The sequence below is a fragment of the Marmota flaviventris genome, chromosome 2 (genome assembly GCF_047511675.1).
Source record: "Marmota flaviventris isolate mMarFla1 chromosome 2, mMarFla1.hap1, whole genome shotgun sequence".
Taxonomy (NCBI): Eukaryota; Metazoa; Chordata; class Mammalia; order Rodentia; family Sciuridae; genus Marmota; species Marmota flaviventris.
In genome coordinates, this window is record NC_092499.1 from 61,271,658 (window position 1) to 61,293,637 (window position 21,980).

Sequence of the window (21,980 nt, forward strand, 5' to 3'; positions counted from 1 at the left end):
TTTGGCCAGAGCTTATCCAGGGGTAATGCTCAATTATGTTTCCTGTAAGGAAAACTTGAGTCATGGACATTGTAAAATATAGCAGCTTGAGGATATATTTGAATTTGTTTTTCCTACTTTAAGTGGATTTGGAAAGAACATTATTTCCAGGGCACATACAGATAATAGTTACGGGCACTTATGTTTCAGGCTCTGTATCTACATTCTCTCTTATTTATAACAATCCTAAAGGGATTTATTAACAGGTAGCAATTCTTTTTTTTTTTTTGAGAGAGAGAGAGAGAATTTTTAATATTTATTTTTCAGTTTTCGGCGGACACAACATCTTTCTTTGTATGTGGTGCTGAGGATCGAACCCGGGCCGCACGCATGCCAGGCGAGCGCACTACCACTTGAGCCACATCCCCAGCTCACAGGTAGTAATTCTTAACTGCTGCATTTTATAACAGAATAGCTGAAGTTCTGAGAGGTTGCTATCAGAGCCCCCCTCCATCAGGGGCCAAAGACAGGTTTCAAAACCAGCCCCACCCATATCCCAAACCCATACTCTGGCAGAAGAGAATAACTAAGAACACCTTGAGAAAGGTCTGTCCTCATGTGTTAAGGAGAGCTGGAGGTAAGGAGACTGGCTGCTCCAATCCCCGTGGGGAACAACCTAAAGAGAAGCTACATGCCAGCCGAGGTCTTCCCACGAGTCACTGCTGGAACATTATAAATCCAGGGATGGAAGCTTTCTGCCTTATCTAGAGATAGTAAAGACTAGCAAATCAATGTAAATAGTGAGAAATCAATTTAGATGAAAAAAGGCCTATTATGCCTGACTTTATATGGGGGCCAAGTCAACAAATAAAATGTTTAAACCCTTAATGAACATGACCTTAATTCTTTTTTTGTATGTTTTTTCCCCTTTACTTACTTACTGTACTCTACACACAGTAGCCAGTCTCTTTAAAGCACTTAATTTTTGTTGTTGTTTTGTTTTTGCAGTCCTGGGGATTGAGCCCAGAGGCGCTCTACCACCAAGCTATAATCTTCAAACCTACTTTTTATCTTGAGGCAGGGTTTCACTAAACTTAATTGCCCAGGCTGGCTTCAAACTTATGATCCTCCTACCTCAGCTTTCTGACTAGCTGGGATTACAGCTTCTTAGTGTATTTTCTATTTTCTTGCCTAGACCGATATATTTGATTCAATACTTTTAGAAAATGTATTCACACTTCTTTCCTCATTCTTAGAAAATTGGCAGATACATTTGCAATTTACCTGTACTTTGGAGATACTCTAAGAGCCAAAGAACAAATTTTCTTAAAGTGATACCCATGGCTGAGTTATTACTGATTTACAATATCCATAATGTTTATTATATTATAGTTTGATACAACAAACATTTATTAAATATATAGTTCCTAATAGTATGTGTCAGGAATTCTTAGGGTCCGTGTTTTAAAGAAATGTGTTGTTGCTCCTTATTCTAAAGGAGGAAAAAAAAAAACTCACTTAGGTAATCATAACTTTAATAAAGGATACACAAGAACTTGCGGGATCTGGAGATTTCTGAATTGGATTTTAAGGAACTTAAGTGGACATTGTTATCCATTGTGGGTTTCAGAAACCACACACTGAGGAATAATTATATACTTAACTGCTTGACACAGAGTCAGTGCTTTTTATAGAGCATTTACAAATCAAGGATACCCTGGCAGGTGCTCAATGACCCTCATAGGGCTCTGGATTCTCTTCTGCCACAAGAATCATCATCACAAGATAATCATAGGGAAGCAGCTAATCCAGGAAGACTCAGATTTGAGAAACATGACCAGGATGAAGTCATACAACCCAAATTAAATGTCACATCTAGATGTGCTAAATTTCATACTTACTGAAATTACTGAGGAAAGAATGTGTGGCTCACTATTATAAAGATTTAAATGAACCATTTTGCTCACCTGTGGTGAGTGGTTTTGTTTCTCAAAGCTTCACCATGTTGTGGTTTATAACTGTAGAGTGTGAGAAATAGTCTGGTGACCTATTTTCAGAATATAGAATTTATAAGTGTAAAATTGGGATGTAAGAAAGGCAGCCAGAGGGGAATACAGCAAATGGAAAGTTACACAATAGCACCACAGCCTATGGATTTCTTTAAATAACCAATTAACCATTCTGAGCTCCTCAACCTATATCTAATCATAACTATAGCTCTTCTTTTTGCCCACTCCCATTTTAAAATTATCCAATTGCATGGATTGTAACCCCAAGCTCCTCCTATCAGTGTAAGGGGCAGTGCTGTATTAGGGTTAACAACTGGTAGACTGCCTGCCTAAGTGTGCTTGCTTGCCAGACCCTTCTACAGAAGTAAATTTTGCCTTGCTGAGCTTCTTCTGGGTATGCTTTTGATTCATCATGACCCCCTGGTATTTCTAACAGTGGGACATCTATCTGCTGGTTTTACCAGCTCAGCATCCATTTCTCCTTCTATTAAGAGTTCAACATCTATTTCTTCTGTTTTGGACATCCGTCTTGGTGGGACTGTCCTTCAAGATACCTCACCTTCCCTGTCCAAGGAATAACCAAAACTATGTCAAGCAGATTCTCCTTCCCAGGAATCTGAATCTTGCACAAAAGCATAGTGAAGAAGTCTTTTGGAGTGGATTCTTCCTGAGGTCTCAAAGGGGCCATCTTGCTGCCTGGATCTACTTTCAGCCAGTTCTTTAGCTTTTTCTTTAAGGGGACTGTCTGGATTCAAGCAGACAGACCTGGGGTTGAACTCAACTTTCCAGTTAACCAAATGTGTGTGGTAGCTATGATGTGCACTTATCACTTTTCTCTTTGAGAGAGAACATGCTGCAAATATATTGCTTAATCTTGAGAATGTTCCTCAGCATCAGCCCTGCTCTGCCTTGGCTGCTCCCAGCTGATGACTTCAGTTCATCACTGCAGTCCCCTAATAGGCCATTTTTGCTCTCAAGCTCACCACTGACTGACCACAAGGTTCTCATAGTTGCACTGGAGTCTGAGTCTATCAAATTCTTCCTCCTCATTTCACATGTCAAATCTTTGCTGAGTCTCCCTACTTTACTTCTGCTCCCCATCCCTTTTATTCTTCAACAAGGTGTTTTCCCAAAATTAATCACATGCACTTTTGAGTCCATCTTTTTTTTTTTAATATTTATTTTTTAGTTTTCGGCGGACACAACATCTTTCTTTGTATGTGGTGCTGAGGATCGAACCCGGGCCGCACGCATGCCAGGCGAGCGCGCTACCGCTTGAGCCACATCCCCAGCCCCTTTTGAGTCCATCTTGATATGTGCTTCTGGGGAACCCAATCACCAAAGTGACAACCACTAGCCTCTACAGGAAACAGGAACCCCACTATTGTCATTATAGGATTAATGTGAAAGTTAAATATTTCCCCTAGTACAGGTCTAGATACAGGGTCTTTTAAATAAGCATATTTATTGAAGTACATATAGAAAAATGCATAAATCATGTATACAGCTTCTATCACAAAATGAGAAGGAATGGAACAATTCAAGCACCTTGAAACATCCCTTTATGTTCTTTTTAATCATGATTCCCTCATTTGCTCTTGAAGATAAATGCCACCCTGATTTCTAACACCATAGTTTTTGAACTTCATATAAATGAAATCATACAGCATACTTTTAATGCTAGACTTTTACACAGAACATACATTTTGGGGGACTGAAAACCATGTCATTCTGAATAGTTCAAACTTTTTGATTGTTCTGCTGCCTTTTGAGTTGTGACTACCATCACAGGTTATCTATCCTTTCCAGCATTGATGAATGCTTGAGTTGTACTTAATTTTTGGCAAGTCTGAATAATGCTCTATATACAGTCTTGTATACAATATTTGGTGAACATGTCTTTTGGGTATAGAGATCTGTGATTGTAATTTTTGGGTCTCGAGGTGTGTTCAGCTTTAGTTTTTAAAATGATATCAACTTATACTTGTACCACTGTGTCCTAGAGTTCAGTTGCTCCATATCCTTAATACTACATATTGTCCTTTTTCATCTTAGCCATTTTGGATTGAGTCGCACAGTAGTTTCATTTCATAATGGCATTGCTTTAATTTGCATTTCCATATGCAACTTCTTTAGTTGAATAACTTTTCAAGTGTTTATTGAAATGTGCTCTTCCTCGATTTAAACATCTTCGCTCAGGTATATTTTACATACCATTAAATTCAGTCATATTAAGTGTATGAATCTTTTTTTTTTTTTAGTGAATTTACAATTGTACCACTTTCATCACAATTTAACTTTCGAATGTTTCCATTATCTCAAAAAGAAATTTCAGGCCTATTCAGGTCACTCCCCATTTTTAACCCCTGCTCTGTACAACCATTAATCTACTTTCTGTCTCTATATAGATGCACCTTTTCTGGACATTTCATATAAATGGAGTCATTACAACACGTGCTGGTTTCTTCCACCTAATTTTGAGTTTCATGCACATTATAGTATATACGTTGTTCCTTTTTACTGCTGAATAGTATTCTGAAATATGTGTGTGCCACATTTACCAGCAGGTGGATATTTGGGCTGCTCCACTTTTTGCCTTTTACGAATAATACTGCTATGGATATCTGCATCCAAGTCTTTGTGTGGTCATGTTTTTTCTTGGGCTGACTGGTAAATAAGAAATTGTCACTGTTTTCCTAAGTGGATACGCCATGTCACATTCCTGCTAGCAATATACAAGCACCTGTGTCTCCAATCTCACCATACTTTTTGTCTTCTTCATTTTAGTCATTTTGGTGGGTAACACTAATTTGCAGCATTGTTTTGTGGTATTGTTTTAATTTGCATTTCTCTGGCAACCAATTAAGCTGAACACACCTTCACATCATTGAGTACCTCAACATTATCTTTTGTGGAATTATGTTCAGAATCTCTTGTACACTTTTTTTTTTTTAAATTGGGTTGTTTGTCTACTGATTTGTATAAGTTCGTTGCATCTTCTGGGCAGATCTTTTGTGAATATATACAATATAAATCTCTTCCATTCTGTGGCTTTTCATTTTTGTAGAGTTGTCTTGGATGAATTAAAAAAAAATCAGCTTTTTTTTTTTTAAACAGCTAAAGCTTAATGTTCTGTTTAAGAAGTCTATGTGCACTGAGTTCATGAAGTTACTATTTTCTTTTCAAAATGCTAGTTTTATAAATGAGATTACAGTCCATCTGGTATGTTTTTGTATAATGCAAGATTCACCCTATTTTCCAGTTTCCAATATAACTTATTGAACAGGTCATCTTTTCCTTCATTTTACTGCAGCCCATCTTAGTCATATATGAGGTGACTAAGCATTGCTCTGATTCTGAACTTTTGATTGTTTTTTATTTATGTCTTTGTGCCAATATCATAGTATCAAACCACCATGGCAGCTAATAATTCTTGGAATCTGGTAGCCTGAAACTCCCAGGGTTGTTTTTCTTCTTCAAGATTGCCTTGTTTCTGGCTCTTTGTATGTATACAAGTTTAGAATTAACTTTCCAAGTCCCACAAACTATTTGCTTAGGTCACATGAAACCTACTGACCTCTATATAATACTGAATTTTCTAATACATTAACTTGGCATAATCTGATATTTATTTCAGCCTACTTTAAATTTTCTTCCATTATTTTCGCAGTTTTCCACAGAAAGACCTCGTATTTTTTATTTCATTCGATTGTTTCTATTATGTATTTATGTTTTAAGTTAAAATTTTAACATTAAAAATCAAATGTATGCATCCACATCAACAAATAGTCCTGTCAAAGTGTACACTCTTCTCAATCTCTTCCTTCTCAAAAACTTTCCTTCTTTTAGCAGATTATCTTCATGTCACTAAGTTTCTTCTTGATTTTTTAAAAGAAATTTCTTCTTATCTAGCTGAAAAAAATTTTTTTTCTTTGCCCAACATCTCCTCCATACCATCCTGAGTCCCTGGTAACCACCATTCTCTCTACTGAGTTCAACTCCACAGTTCAAGTCTACTGAGTTAGACTTCACACAGAAGTGAGATCACGTGGTATGTGTTTTCCTGTGTCTGGCTTATTTTGTTTAGTGTAATGTTCTTCAGGTTTAGTCATGTTGTAAATGACAATTTCCTTCCTTTTTAAAGGCTGAATAATATTGCAACAAGTATATTACAATTTTTAAAAAAATCTACTTATCTGTTGATGAACACTGAGGTTGATTCCACATATTCAGGCTAGGGTAAATTGTGCAGCGAACATGGATGGGAGTGCAGATATCTATTTGACATACTAATTTTATTTCATCTGGACATATACCTTTATAATAGAATTGCTGAATCATACCATTTTAAATTCTTCCAGAAACTTTCATACTGTTTTCTATAATGGTTGTACCAACTTATATTGCTACCAACAGTGTGTAAGGATTTCCTTTTCTGTAAATCCTCACCATAACTTATTTTTGTTTTTTTGATAAAAAGCATCAGGTATCAGGTGATAATCTCACTGTGGTTTTAATTTTAATTTCAATGATTAGTGATGATGTCGAACATTTTTCATATATACTCCTCAATTTATGATAGGGTTATGGCCCGACAAGCCCATTGTATGTTGGAAATATTTTAAGTTGAAAATGCATTTAATGTACCCAATTTATTGAATATCATAGCTTAGACCACCCTAACTTAAACATGTCCAGAATGTTTACATTAGCCTACATATAACACAAAGCCTATTTTATAATAATGTGTTAAATAGTTCATTCAATTTATTGAATACTGTACTGAAAATGACAGAATGGTGGTATGAATGCATTTTTACATCACTGTAAGGTCAAAAAATTGTAAGTTGAATCATAATAAACTGGGGATTACCTGTACCTGTTGGGCATTTATATACCTTCTTTCAGAAATGTTCACTCAGGTCCTTTGCCTTGAATTGTGCCATTTTGATTGTTTTTGTTGTTGTTACTGAGTTTCTTGTATATTTTTTATATTAACCTTTTATCAGATGTATAGTTTGCAAGTATTTGTCTCGTTACTCTTATTTGTTTCATTTTGCAGAGAATTTTTAGTTTGAAATAATCCCTTAATTTTAAAAGTATTATCTACTGATTTCCCATTGTGGAAAATGAGGATCCTGATAACTTTTCTACTTCATTTGCACAACACCATGTCCTCTTCCAATATAGTTATGTTGCCATTTGATTAGATTGACATTCACTGTTAACATTATGCCATTTAACCAGCAATCATAGTTTAGTTTTTCTTTTCTGCACATTTTGCTTTCCTGGAGTTAAGAATTGCCAATTATTGAATTTAAATCTTAAAAATAAAAATTTGCTTCAAATAAAAATCATCACTGACTAAATCCTGGGGTCTTGCACAAATATTCACCTGCATCTGATTTCAGCCAGAGAGGCAGTAGACAGTCCATGGGAGCTCAAACTCACACTCAGCTTTTGGCCTCAACACTGTCTCTGACATTTAAGGAGCTTACATGGCCCATGTGCAAACTGCCCCTGTTCAAGGAGGTAATGGCCTTGACATTATAGGTCAGTGAGGAGTAAGTCTGTAGATAAATGCCTGAGCCACTTTTCTTTCAGGAGATAATTCTGGGAGCTATCATATAGCTTCTTAGAGGCGACATGGTAGAATCAAGTTCCCACTGTTTACACAGTAGTTAAGAACGCACACCCTTACATCAACTTTTCTCCCTCTTCCATTAAAGTATCACAAGTACCAGGGGCTGGAGTTGTGGCTCAGTGGTAGAACACTTGCCTGGTATGTGTGAGGCACTGGGTTTAATTCTTGGCACCACATATAAATAAATGAATAAAATAAAGGTCCATCAACAACAACAACAACAACAACAAAAGAAGTATCATAGTCCCCACTCATATTTTCTGGGATCTCTAAAATAAACTATCTTATCTATGTTCTTGTCTCAGGCTTTGTTTTAGGAGGAACTTCTCACTCTGCTGGTTGTCTAACTTAAGATACTAAGAACCCTCAGGTATTTTATTAATCTTTCTGAAAAAGTATCTCCAGAGCTTTCTGATATGCTTCAATATAGTCTCCTTGGAAATCCATCACCATCATTTGGGAATTTCCTTCATCTCAAATCTCTATTGAATCCTGTTTTCTGCAATTTACATCTTCATATTGCTTGGTTTATGCCCTTGTTTTTATGAAGCACAAACTCTAGTAGCCTCTTGAGAAAGCGTATATCTTTTGGGAACTCATATTACTAAAGCTGTCTTCATTTTTTTCCTTATTTACAGGAAGACACAGAATTTTTTAGAAGTTTAAAGGCATTGCTTCTGTTGAAATTTGAAGCTAATGTGATTCTTATTCCTTGGTGGGTGACCTGCCCATTTTCTCTGGAAATGTAAGGAGCTCTTCTCTTGACCAGTTGAAATTTCATCACGACATATTTTGGTATAGGTATTTTTCATTCACTGTGCTTTTTCATTCTAGAATCTGATGTTCTTTAGTACTGGAAAATTTTCTTAAAATATGCTACTGATTTCTTCTGTTTATTCTTTCTTTTTGGAACTCTGAGAGACTGGACATTGGATTTCCTGGGCTGTTAATTTACTTAAATCTTATTTTTCAGCATTTCTTTCTGTGGAGTGTACTAGGGATTGAATCCAGAGATGCTTTACCACTGAGCCCCTGGGTTCAGCCCCAGCCTTTTTTTTTTTAATTTTATTTGGAGACAGGGACTTGCTGAGTTGCTTAGGGCTTTGCTAAGTTGATGAGGCTGGCTTTGAATGCATTATCCTCCTGCCTCAGCCTCCAGAGCCACTGGAATTACAGGTGTGCAGCACCATGCCCGGCCAGGATTTCTCATTTATTATTTTTTATTTTCTGAGAAAATTTCCTCAACTTTATATTCTAAAGCTTCTAATTGAATTATTCATATTATTTTCCAGGAGATCTTTCTGTTTTCTGAAGAATTCTGCCCTGGATTGATGGTTGCAACATCTTTCTGAAGATATTTTTTGTCTTTTGACATTTCTCCCATCCTGAGTCTCCCGGTGGTTGTTTCTTTCTTTCATAGAGAAGCTTTCCTCAGATTTCTTTTAATTCTTAGTTGGTCATTCATTTTTAATAGCACAGACTGACTACAAGTTCTGGAGGCATGGTGGGCACACCAACCATGATATTCACTGTGTTGTTACCTCACTGAGCAGTTTAGCAAGGATGTCTTTGATGCCAGGATCTTATTCAGGCCTTTTCACTTGCACTGGTCAGATTCACAAAGAATATTCTTCCACTAATACTAGGTTGGCTGCCAGAATTCAGTGAGAAAAGGAGGATGCTGGATCTTTGTATCCATTCATGTCAATTTTCCCTGTTTAGAGAATGGTCCCCCCTGCCATCCACTGTATCCAGTATCCATCAGTCTAGAAGACCCAATAAACATATCCCAAATACATAGCCATTCTTACTGATATCACAGCATATGTGCATTTTTAAAGAACAAATACTTTGTATTTCACTTGTAAAACATTTTATTGTTTACATATAGCCTAGTGAAATGAACAGAGTCAGAAGACTCATAGTCTGGCTCAACAACTAACTTGTATGAACTTGATAAAGTTGCTTAACCTTGCTAAATCTTATTTCCTCACTTGAAAAACAGTAATGATACTATTTATTTTACAGAACAGCTGAAGACTGAATGAGATAGTTATATTGTTTTCCTCTCAAGTAACTGGTCAGAATAATTCTACCGTTTGCTACTACTTAATCCTTGTTCATCATCTCAATGCTAATTATTCTTAATAAATGCATTAAGACAACAGGTATCAATGTAATACTTTAATTTTGCATACTAACATTACCAAAGAAAAACAAACTAAATTATAGCCCTATTCTTTATTTTTAGAATACTGTTTTTTATAATAGTTATTCATACTATCCCATCAGAAATCCAATTTCATTAATTTTTTTTTTCTTAAACCTACTCAAAAAGTAAACAAATTACTTTTTTACATATGTGACAACCCCAAGATTACATGTGTAATTGCTTTACAGCTCTCCTTCTGGAATAGTATAAGTAAAATATATAACATGGGTAGTTAAATACTTTTCTCCCCCTACATTAGGGATGATAATATGTATGAAGATTAATTTCTTATGATTTATCCCTAATGAAAAAAAAGTCACAGGTATATTATACTGTTTGTCAAGAATACATACATATAGTAGCCATACCTGACATACACACCCTTCTAAGAATATTTCAACCATCATCATTATTTTCTTAATGACCCCTTATATAAGTATTTGTTGTTGAGAACACAAAACTCCCTTTTAAGGCATTCTGCATGAAATTGTATTAAGAAATACTTTTGTTAAATGACACTGCATATGTGTTGAACCCCCAAACACATTGCCTTTAGCCCTTAAAGTACTACTCTAAAAGGTAAACAAAAATTTTTTACATTATAAAAAAAATCTAAGCTGCTCTGCAACCTTTTTTTTGCTAAAAGTTAGATACATTACACCAACCACTCCAGCAAGAGATTAATAAATAAGGATTAAATATTCTATTTTACAAAAACATACAGAATGGCCAATGTATAAGTGAAAGGATTGTTTGATAATTTCTTTATCAAAGTATGTTCATTAATAAAGAATAAAACATGGTATAAAATGATAAAATGGTCACTAAATTGAAGATAATCACATGAGTTATCTAAAAATACCATGGCACCCTTGTTACAAACATTATTATTATTATTTTTTAAAAAAAGACTGTGTTTCCTGGAACTAGAGGACTATTTGTCTCATAGCTTTTATTAAGCAAACTTGATGTAACCACCACATAGTGGCAAGAGATAGACTAGCTGTTTCCAGCTACAGAAAATATTGAATTCTACCCTAACGTACAGAACATTTGTGATATAACCCATAACAGGTAAAGTAAATCATAGTGCAGTCTGTATTGAATTTCCTTAAAATATTTTTGCTTTCAATGGAGTATGTTCATTTCCCTGTCATTTGAGATCAGTTTTTGGTGCTTAGTAACTATTTTCATGTCCAGCCAAGATGTAGAGATTGCTGTGTGCCGTAGGATTTTCTGTTGGCCTACTTTCCAAAACGACAACCCTGAAATTAAACCAAAACAAAAGGCTTGTTTAAAAGTAAAAACAGGTTGCATGCTTCAAATACTAACCTCAAACCAGGAAAGAATGTCAATTGTTCATGTTCTTATAAAATTACATAGAGATCATTGATGCATAATTCATATTTACATGTTATAGCTAAAAAACATACCTGAAAAAGAACTGATGAGTATAAAATATCAAAATATTTTGATATTTGATCATTATCTTATTTCAACTAAAAACAAATTTACCTACTCATAAACACCAACAATAGTAATAATAATGCTTTAGGAATTTATATTAACAATGCTTTAGGACAAAAGAAGGTAGAAGAGCTGAGAAAATAAAACGGGATCCTAGGAGAACTTCATCCAAACTGTTCTTCAAGGTATTTGAAAACAAATAGTTTTAAACTAAATATGAAATGAGACACCCCGCCCCACCCCCATGTCCAAAAGCAGGGAAAGAGTCAATCAATCACCAAGAGGAAGAAAAATAAATCAATCAACTGTGGATTTGGAATAATATAAAAAAATAATAGCTGGACATGGGTGGTGCATGCTTGTAATCCCAGTGGCTCTGCAGGCTGAGGATTATGAGTTCAAAGTCAGCAAATTAGCAAGGCCCTAAGCAATTGCACAAGACACTGTCTCTATTTAAAAAAAGGGGGGGGGGGGCAGGGACAGATGTGGCTTAGTGGTAGAGAGTTTGCCTAGTATGTAGAAAGCCCTGGGTTCAATTCCCAGTACCACAAAAAAGGATGGGCTGCGGTGCTGGGGATGTGGCTCAGTGGTTAAGCACCCTCCGGACCCAGAAAAAAAAAATTTTTACATAGGTTCTCCCCCACCCAGCACAGACACAGATATCTATATTTAAATAATAAAATAAATGTTTAACTACTATTAAAATTAGAGGACAAAATAAACACTTTGGGATTTAATGAGTAAGATATTGATGTTAAAATCAAGGAGATGCCCAAATAAGTACATAATATGACAAGTAGGGCAGTGATCTATAAACAGTAGTGTTTTAGAGCAAGTAGTGAGACAATAAGACTAAGAGGGTAACAGGGTAAAAACTCTGGGTAGAGGACTCGGAGCAAAACACATTACTGAGAGGAATGGTTTCTGACACAAAACTTCTGTCAAGCAGAATTCTTTCACGCTAGATCTCATTAAAGTGTTATTTCCACATATAGTGGATGATCCACAACTCATTTGTCAGCCTTTCCTGCAAGAAGTAAAGAGCCTCCCATTCTAGTTCTAGAGCCATTTACTAGGTGGTTCTCAAACTCATTCCCATGCTGCCCCCCTTTTTTGCTGGCCTACTCCTAGGTTTCTGTGCTGTGTGCTTACCTTTTCTGCTAAGGCAGGCCTCATCATTTTTCAAAAGGTCCTTCCTCTCTTTACAAAACTCTTCCAATCTTTTAAAGCATAACTTTATCCCTTCACCCCGAGCTTCCTCAAGCATCTAATATTTAAGCAATGATAGTGTGAACCTGAAGACCAGAGGTCTTCCAACCATTCCAAAGACCTAATGCATAATACCATAGCCAACTGTGCTGGAGTAACAACTTTTGGTAGCAAAATTGAAAGAAATGAATATTTTATTTGATACAGAGGATGATAATATATTTTGGAGAACAAAAGCTCCCATTTTTTTTTTTTTTTTTTTTTGCCAATTCTCATATTATTTTTTTCATAAGATAACACAGTTTGGGTAGGCTGGGGTTGTGACTCAGAGGTAGAGTGCTCGCCTAGCATGCGTGAGGCACTGGGTTCAATCCTCAGCACCACAAAAAATTATTTTATTAAAGATATTGTGTCACCTATAATTAAAAAATATTTTTAAAAAAAGATAACACAGTTTGGGGATTTTTATTTGGTTTACAAAAAGACTACATACTCCTTTGCAATTTAAATTGACCCCCAAAACTGAGTTGAACATTTTCTGATATAAAAGCAAATATCAGGAGGTACATATTTATAATAGTTGATAGTAGACAATACACCAGGAGAAATTATAAAAATGAAGGGTTCTGAAATATCTGTCATGATTCTAGAGACATAAACACCTATATTTACACATTTTGTCTTGGTTGAATATAACTCTGGAATCATGATCTTCACACTGAAATAAGATTGCTAAATTGAATTACTAAATATTATTCACTCTCAATAAATTATGGAAAAAATTCTTTCAATTGAAGAGCCCTCTAAGAATTTTGACTGAAACACAATTCAGACTGACAGTATAATTGAGAGTATAATCTTTGCACTCTTTGGTAAATTAATATAAACAATTACCTGTCTGATCCTAATAAGCGGAAAACTCTGGTTTCATCTGAAATCTCCTGGGTAACCTAAAAAGAAAACACCTATCAGTTACAACCTGGGCTCCCATATTGCTTAAATAATAATTTAAAACTCATTCAGATAGAGCAATTATTAAACAGAATGAATAATTTTTGAAAGGCTCAATTCCTCAAATGAAAAAAGTTTCAGGAAGTTTCTTTTTTGACTATTAGTAGAAATGAATCAACATTTATGGAATGTCAGGCATTTTCCTTAGAACTCTGTGTGATATGCACTATAATTCTCATATTATTGAAGAAGAACCTAAGACTCGGAGAGGTTGAGTAACTTGCTCAAGGTCACATAACCAATAGAAGATTTGCCCTTTCTTTTATTTCTGAGATGGAGATGTCTGCATGGGCATCCTGTGGCCCACCTGATTTCAGCATAGTTTGGTGGATGCTTTCAAGCACCAGTGTCTCACATTGGTGTATACCACAGGGTTCTTCTCTCCTTTCTCCAATGCTGCAGAAGGCTCTTGGCTATGCATCAGTATTATCTCTAAGTATGGAAAGTTTTGGGGCAACCCTTAACCAGGAAGGAACAGCAGTTGGTGCATAAATGCTCCAACCTCCCCACTTCTAAATAAGTCAGTTCTGAGGTACATTCTATAGTATTCATTAGTGGTCCTTCCAGGATTAAGGCCTGGTTGTCCATGATGGGAACTAGGTTGTTAATATGCTTTTGTTGACTTTTTACACTTACGCATTTTACATTCCTCATTTGACTTTTTACACTTATGCATTTTACATTCCTCATTCCATCAGCAGTTTTCTGGACTCTATTCCAAAATAAATTACCTCCACTTGAGACTTTTATCTTAGCTCTGCATTTAGAGGAATCTAAACTAAGACAGTATGAATGTAAAGTTAAGTATAAAGACAGTCTGTTAACAAGGCATGCACAATCTAGCTGGGAAGGCAGAATTAATAAATGTAAGTCAGAAACAAGTTTGATGCTATACTAGACGGAGATGATTTCCAAGATATTAAATATTCTAATCATTGTGGACTATAATGGATGAATATCAATACTATTTTGTGAAAGAAGACTTCAGCTAGATCCATGTTAAAGGGTGAGAATACAAACAGAAAGAAAGAAATGTATTAAAAATAGGTAACTAGGGAGATGGAGGTATAATTAAATTGTAGAGCACTTGGTTATTAGCAGGTGGGAGGCCTTGGGTTTGATGCCCAGAAACACACACACACACACACACACACACACACACACAAACAGAAAACAGAATTTTGAATTTGATATGGTGAGAAACAGGTTCTCTTTTGTGATTTCTAATCATAAGAATGACATAATGAAAATAGCATTTAAGAATAATTAACCTTATGACAATAAGTGAGACTGTAGATTTCATCAAGTGCAGGGACCAGGTGACATTTAGTGACATGGGTCAATAACAGATGAGCTGATATATTCAGACAGTTGACTTTTGTCATTTTTCTCATGGAAGCATTCTAATTCTGCCTATATGTAAGAGGCAGAACTATTTATTTACTTATGAATAAGAATATGAATAAAACTGAATCAAACAGAAGACTCTGAGCTTTCAGGTAAATCCACAAATTTGTGAGGCCATGGTGTAGACAGGCACAAACGGGAAGAGTCTTCTATAGCAGGATTCATCTTTCAAGGTAAGATCTCAAATCCTACCTCCTGTATGAAATATCTCCTGATTATCTCAGCTAGAAGTGACATTTGGAAACCCTTCAAATCCAGGCTCTGCCATTTAACTAGCTAAGTAAATTTGAATAAGTTACTTTACCATTATGTACTTGTAAAAATGGGAATATAAATAGTATCTATCCATTGGATTATTCTGAGCCTTCTATGAATTAATATTTGTAATGTGCCTGGAATATCATAAGTGTTATTCATTATTTACAATAATAGTGTCTTCAATGTAGTTGGTACTTCATACTAAATGAGTATGATCTTAAGATTTTCCTCTGTCCTTTGATCCAATTCATATTCTTTATACTTTTAAATATAATATTTAAAAAGGAGCTATATATTTATAGATTATGGGAAGTATAATTACAGATTAGATGAATAAAATTACATAAACTTATATTTTGCAATTCATAGGGGCCTCTGAGAATTTTAAAATACAAAAATTAACATATTTGAGGACAGATTACAAATTTTTGCTCCACCAGTTCATAGCATTAAGGCATTAAACTGTTATGTAGGTTCAGAGAGAAAACACATAAAATGAACATTTCAACATTTAAAATCTTTAGTTGGAGTTGGCAGAGGTAAACTGAGAAAATGTACCTCATCTGACTTGAAGCTTTTACCCTGCATCCCATGTTTCCAGAAAGCCAGCACACTGTCTTGAAGGCATACTAAAAGAGATAAGGGAGAAATGAAATTAAAATAAAGCACACAGCATTTCACCATATACTTCCCTTAACTGTTTTTAATAAATGATAATGTAAGGCTATTCAAATGCTTAGGGCAAAATTCCACTGTCTAGACCATTATTTCTCAACATTTTTGTGGCTAAGACATGTCTAAACTCAAATAATTTATTGGAGGAAGGTTATATAAGTTTTCAAGAATATATGTAATAGGCATTCCTTTAAACCTGGGCTAACTTCTGATAAGCTTCTATAGGCATATTAATTTCTCTTCCATATATTGTATCTTTGAATTAAGTGAATAATAAAAACAAAGAATGGGCTTTGGATAAAAATGGTTATCCAAATAGTCATTAAGCATCTTCTGTTCTATAGTTCAAAATTTAATCACATTAAATATTTATGATCTAAGTTTATTCTTCTATAAAATTCTTAGTATTTAATCAAGTATTATAATGTAGGTATTAGAGATAATTAAGTAGAATTAGAAAAACATAAATATAAATAAAGATGATGAGGAAAGTGACTGAAAATTACTTGTATTGGTTATTAGACTACTAAGTACAAACTACATATGAAAAAACTGAGAAACCAGTATGTCTTAAATAAAATAAAAAGGAGCTAAGGATCTATTTGTTAGATTCTCTCTTAAAAATGTTAAATTTTAGAAACTGGTATTTAACACCCAGTACATAAAGGAGTAAGAGAAGAAATAATTTTCTAAAGTTCCTTCTGTTCTAGCATCTAGTTAGCCAATAATTTATCTGGATTCAAGAAAGTTTAGGTTTTCTGCTTCAATAATTTAAATTTCCCAATCACAGGTAAAATATTTTCTGTCAGATGTTAATAGAGGCATAAACATATTTTGTTTTCTTTTGGTGCCAGGGAGTGAACCCAGGGCTTTCTCTGCTCAGTCACTGAGCTATAATATCAGTCCCTTATATTGTGACAGAGCTAAACTCTGTATATTGTGACATACCAAACTCCAGTTTAGTATGAAAATCTCATATTAAGGGAATTTAAAAACAAACAAGTAAGCAAGCAAGCAAGCAAACAAACAAAATCTGGTAAGTAGCCAAAAACATATTTTTAAAAGTACATGCTTATAATTATAAAATGCATAAATTTTGTATGGCCTAAATAAAAAATGACAACTTTAATACTTTCTGTGATTTACAGCAGAATCCTATCATCAATTACTCAAAATGTAGTCATAATATTTTTCTCACAAGTTCTACCACTCCTAAGGTAAATACTTAACTCTGTAAAAATCAAGGAGAATGCAAGTAATGATAAATTATAATAATTTTTAAAAATCATAAAACCAATGAATAAGTCAGGTAACATGGCGCACACCTATAATCCCAGCAATGTGGGAGGCTGAGGTAGGAGGATTGCAAGTTTGAAGCCAGCCTCAGCAACTTAGCTAGACTCTCAGCAACTTAGTAAGACCCTTTCTTAAAATAAAAAAAAAGAACTGGAAATGTAGCTCAGTGGGAGGGTGCCTCTGAGTTCAATATCCAGTACCAAACAAGAACAACAAAGTACACAAAACAAACAAAAAATGACAAAAAAATAATATGACAAAAAACAAATGACAAATAATAATACAGTAAAAGCACTCTTGGACAAGGAAGCAAATTAAAATGTGGGAAATTTGCTATTTATATATAAACAGACCTAAAAGCAATAGCCATCTACATACTCCAACCATGGCATATCTAACACTGCTATCATATTACATAAATAAAACTTCTTGCTTTGGAGATAATTGGGAGAAGTATAATTCACTTGGTGCAGCAATGTGAATAATGAACAAAAAATTTAAAAATAGTTTCAAGTTTTAAATATTCAGGATACAACAATATGGTCTAGACCTTTAGTGTACAATAAGACACTTTTACTGTACAATAAGACAGCTACTGGTCATATGAAGCTACTTACATTAAAATTTAATTTTAGAAGTTTAAAGTAATATAGCACTAGCCAAGTTTCATGTACTTACTAGCCACATGAATTTTCATCATCACAGAAATTTCTACAAGACAGTGGTACTTAGACAACTCTAAGTACAGAATAAACAGAAACAAAACAAAAACCCAATTATTCCAAACACAATAATGAAAAAAGGGAAACTTACCTACAGATTCAATGCGAAAATCAAAACTTAGCTCAGAGGCTAGTTTCTTACTTGATTTTAGTTTTCCTTGTAGATTTACAATTTTTACATATTCTTAAAAAAATAAAAAAGTCAATTAGAAATGTAAATTTCCTAAAATAAATGTAATAATACATGGATTTTATCTGGGTATCAAATAATATTCTTATCAATGCCAATAATTAATCTGGATTCAAGTATGCCCTGTGAAATATGTTTTAAAAGATATAACAGTATGTGTATCCTTTGTTAGATGGCAATACTGGTACTATAATTTCTTTTTTTACGCTAGTATATGCCAAACACTGACATTCTCACCATTTTTTTTGGAGGGGAGGGGGGTTGTACTGGTGATTGAACTCAGGGGCACTCGATCACTGAGCCACATCCCCAGCCCTATTTGTATTTTATTTAGAAGCAGGGTCTCACTGAGTTGCTTAGCACTTTGCTTTTGCTGAGGCTGGCTTTGAACTCAGGATCTTCCTGTCTCAGCCTCCCAAGTCATATTCTCACTTTTTAAAAGTGTTTTCTTCTTTAAAAGTTGCTACTTTGGTATCAAAATATTTAACAATTTTTCCCCTTTTAAATTACATAACATATGGTAAGAAAGACATGCAGTAAAATTCATAACTTTGCTGTATGAGTCCTGTTCTACCAACATAGACAGGGCAAGAAACAGTACTCTGAAGGTAGTAAACTAATTCTCTTTCCTTTTTTAGCTATTTGTTTTTTAATTTCATTGTCTTAGCTCTGACTCAGAAGATAATCTTTTCTCTGTACTACTTTTTCATCTGTCTACTATCATGATTAGAAATTACAGGCCTACCTCTACTGCTTTCTATCCAAACTGACTTATAAATGGTATAGCTGACAACAAATTTTTCAAGTCTTCCTCTACCACTTTAATAAACAGAAAGCTCAAGAAAGTTACTTTCCAGTTACCTTAGTTCATTGGAAATCAAGGCCTAGTTAGTCCATTTTTTTAAAAAAATTATAAAAATATGTCACCAAAACAAACACCAAGCAAAATTTATCTTCCTTTGATGACTCACAAAGTTATTTAGAAATTTAACACTAAAGGTTCAGAAACACTAAATTCTGGTTATTTCATTATTTAGCTAATACCAAACTTTCTATTTGATTGGATAAAAAAGTATTGATCAAATATACTTACAAGTAAATGAATAACACTCAAATTTTATCAGTATTCAGAGAATCAAGTTCCTAACAAAGGGATGATGGAGAATGAAACACTATAGATTTTAGTTGACTTTTCTATGATATTTAGATGATCTTTATGATTCTAGAAAGTAAGTCCACTAGGGAATCCTTCGGAGCACAGGGATTATAACAGGAAAAATCAGTTACAGAATAATCTGTAAAATAACTCTGACTACCTATAGGTAAGTCTACCCATTAAAAACAAATTGGAATGAACCAATTGTAGAAAACACTGCCAAATTTCAAATATAATTCTAGTAGTGGGATTCCACCTTGTAGGATTCACTGTGTGAAAATAAGGTGGGTTTTTAAGAATTAATGTTTCATTTGCAAAATCAAAATAATACTTGCAGCTAAAGTTTTTTCTATCTTTACTGTATAATACAACATATTTCTATCAATAACACTTCTCCCTGCATCAAAGAATCACAGTTAGCAAGTGGAGATGTCAAATGGAGTCTTGGCTCCAAGACTTTATAGTACTGTAACCTTCTATTTTGCATTAAGAGACATGAGATAGAATAGTTGATTCAGAATTTTATCCCAAGTATGGCAAACAGTTCTAGTCTAATGTCTCCATGCAGGTCCAATATAAAATAAAATAAAATAAAATGACAGGATAGCACTGATAAACTTATAAATATTTTGAATTACATTTTCATAGAATTATTTCCAATAAAAGACCTGTTTTATCAAGTAGCATATGCAAGATAAACTTTAAAATAGTACTTACTGTCTAAACACACTAGTACAGTGTCTCTTTCCAACTGTGTCACATGGATGGAATCTAACTGTTGACTGCCTAAGGGAGAGAAAAGGTTACAGTTATACAATAGGCTTTAACAAACAAGAGATCAGGAAATAAACACAAGTCTGAATTTTGCTATGATTTAATTTAATCTTTGAAATTCAACACATAAATTACATTTTTGTCATGTTATCTTTCAAAAACGTATAAATCAGTTTAGGCAACAAAACATAAGATAACATGGATAACTGAACTGAGAAAAAACTCAGTATTACTTTTAAAAAATGTTTTTTAGTTGTAGATAAACACAATACCTTTATTTTATTTATTTATTTTTATGTTGTGCTGAAGATTGAACCCAGTGTCTCATGCATGCTAGGCAAGTGCTCGATCACTGAGCTACAACCCCAGCCCCTCAGTATTACTTTTTTTTTCCCAATATTTTTAGTTGATGGACACGTACCTTTATTTATTTATTTATTTTTATGTGGTGCTGAGGATCGAAACCAGTGCCTCACATGTGCAAAGCAAGAGCTCTACCACCGAGCCATAACCCAGGCCCAGTATTACTTTTAATTAATATCTTGGCTGGTTCTAGAAAGATAAGTCATAAAAATAAAATGAAGTAAGGAGTTAATATGGGGAGGAAAGTAAAATGCATGACATACATGGACTCTGTGTTTTACAGAGCCAAAGGAAAATAGAAACAAGATCAGTAGGGAAATTGAGCATCCTTGAAATAAAATTAAGCCAGTGACTCAAAAGAACACAAGGATTAATTACTATGATCAGAGAGAAATTTTCCTAGTATTGGAATGTTAATAGGTAAGTGGGATTCCTTTAGAAAGAAGACACTGAGTAGCTATAATGAACAATATCATCAATAATATGTGAGAAGAATACAACTCTTTCTTCACTTTGCTGATACTCAAGGGCTGTGTGTCTTTTAAAATTTGCTAATATATGTTGCAAAATATTTTTGGTAAACTATTTTAAGCACTCAACTGCTTGAATGGTCTAGCTGAATCTAAGGAAAGATTTTAGGGCTGGGGATGTGGTTAAGTGGTAGAACATTTGCCTGGCATGTGTGAGGCCCTGAGTTCCCATTCCCAACACTACCAAAAAAAAAAAAAAAAAAAAAAAAAAAAATTAGTCATTCTTAATTATACCTCTCTGGATAGGCTAAGAATCTTCTCCTTTGAAAACTGCACAAACATAAACACAAAGGTTTACATATTTTGGCATGTTTATGGACCTTTCAAAGGTGACACATTCTGAAGAATCCAGAACTACACAATTGATAAACTGTTTCTCAGACAACACACCCAAAATCATTTTACTCAGTTAATCTATGTTCATGCAATCATTCTACAAATATTTACTGAGTACTGACCATATATATGCTAAGCATCATCCTTGGAGATAAGGATACTGAAATAACAATTACAATAATGAAACTAAGACTGGAAGGGTCTTGGAATAAGATTTTTCCAAGAGGATTTCATTTTAATGTTACAACTATGCCAGTTGAAGGCACTGTTAGCATCTTGAAATGAACAAAGCTGGGAGTTGGATCAACAATCACCTGTGAGGGCTGGGGTAGAGTACTTGCCTAGCATACATGAGGCACTGGGTTCGATTCTCAGTACCACATATAAATAAATGAATAAAATAAAGGTTCATCAACATGTTAAAAAATATTTAACAATCAAACAAAAAACCCCAATCACCTGTGAAAATACAGAAGCCTATGAAGGACAAAGTGCTGGATCACAAAGGCTGCCTCATCTCTGCTTGAAGGTGTTCTGAATGATACCTGTGGGCAGAATCCTAGCCTTCCTAAGATCTTGGACAATGTAAAAAGTGGGTAGAATAGGACACTTCAGGCATTTAAAAGACAAACAGCAAAACCTTCAAAAGAGTCCTGAACTCAAACCCCCAAATTTAAAATAGAACTCAATGAATTTGTCTAACCGTGGGTGATAGAATCTCCTAATATATCACACAGGAGAA

General features: G+C 34.4%; 1 protein-coding gene across 1 annotated transcript in view; it reads right to left on the bottom strand.

Annotated features, from left to right (window-relative positions):
* Window positions 1–9,482: 9,482 nt before the first annotated feature.
* The window catches only part of Map4k5 (mitogen-activated protein kinase kinase kinase kinase 5), a 108,389-nt gene continuing 95,891 nt past the window's right edge, over window positions 9,483–21,980 (bottom strand). The window contains exons 28-32 of the mRNA XM_027929825.3: window positions 19,953–20,021; window positions 17,981–18,073; window positions 15,755–15,825; window positions 13,415–13,470; window positions 9,483–11,109 (exon numbers count right to left, since the gene is read on the bottom strand). Coding sequence (XP_027785626.2) covers window positions 11,022–11,109; window positions 13,415–13,470; window positions 15,755–15,825; window positions 17,981–18,073; window positions 19,953–20,021 — 377 coding nt within the window. The 3' untranslated portion in view covers window positions 9,483–11,021. The remainder of the gene's footprint in view (window positions 11,110–13,414; window positions 13,471–15,754; window positions 15,826–17,980; window positions 18,074–19,952; window positions 20,022–21,980) is intronic.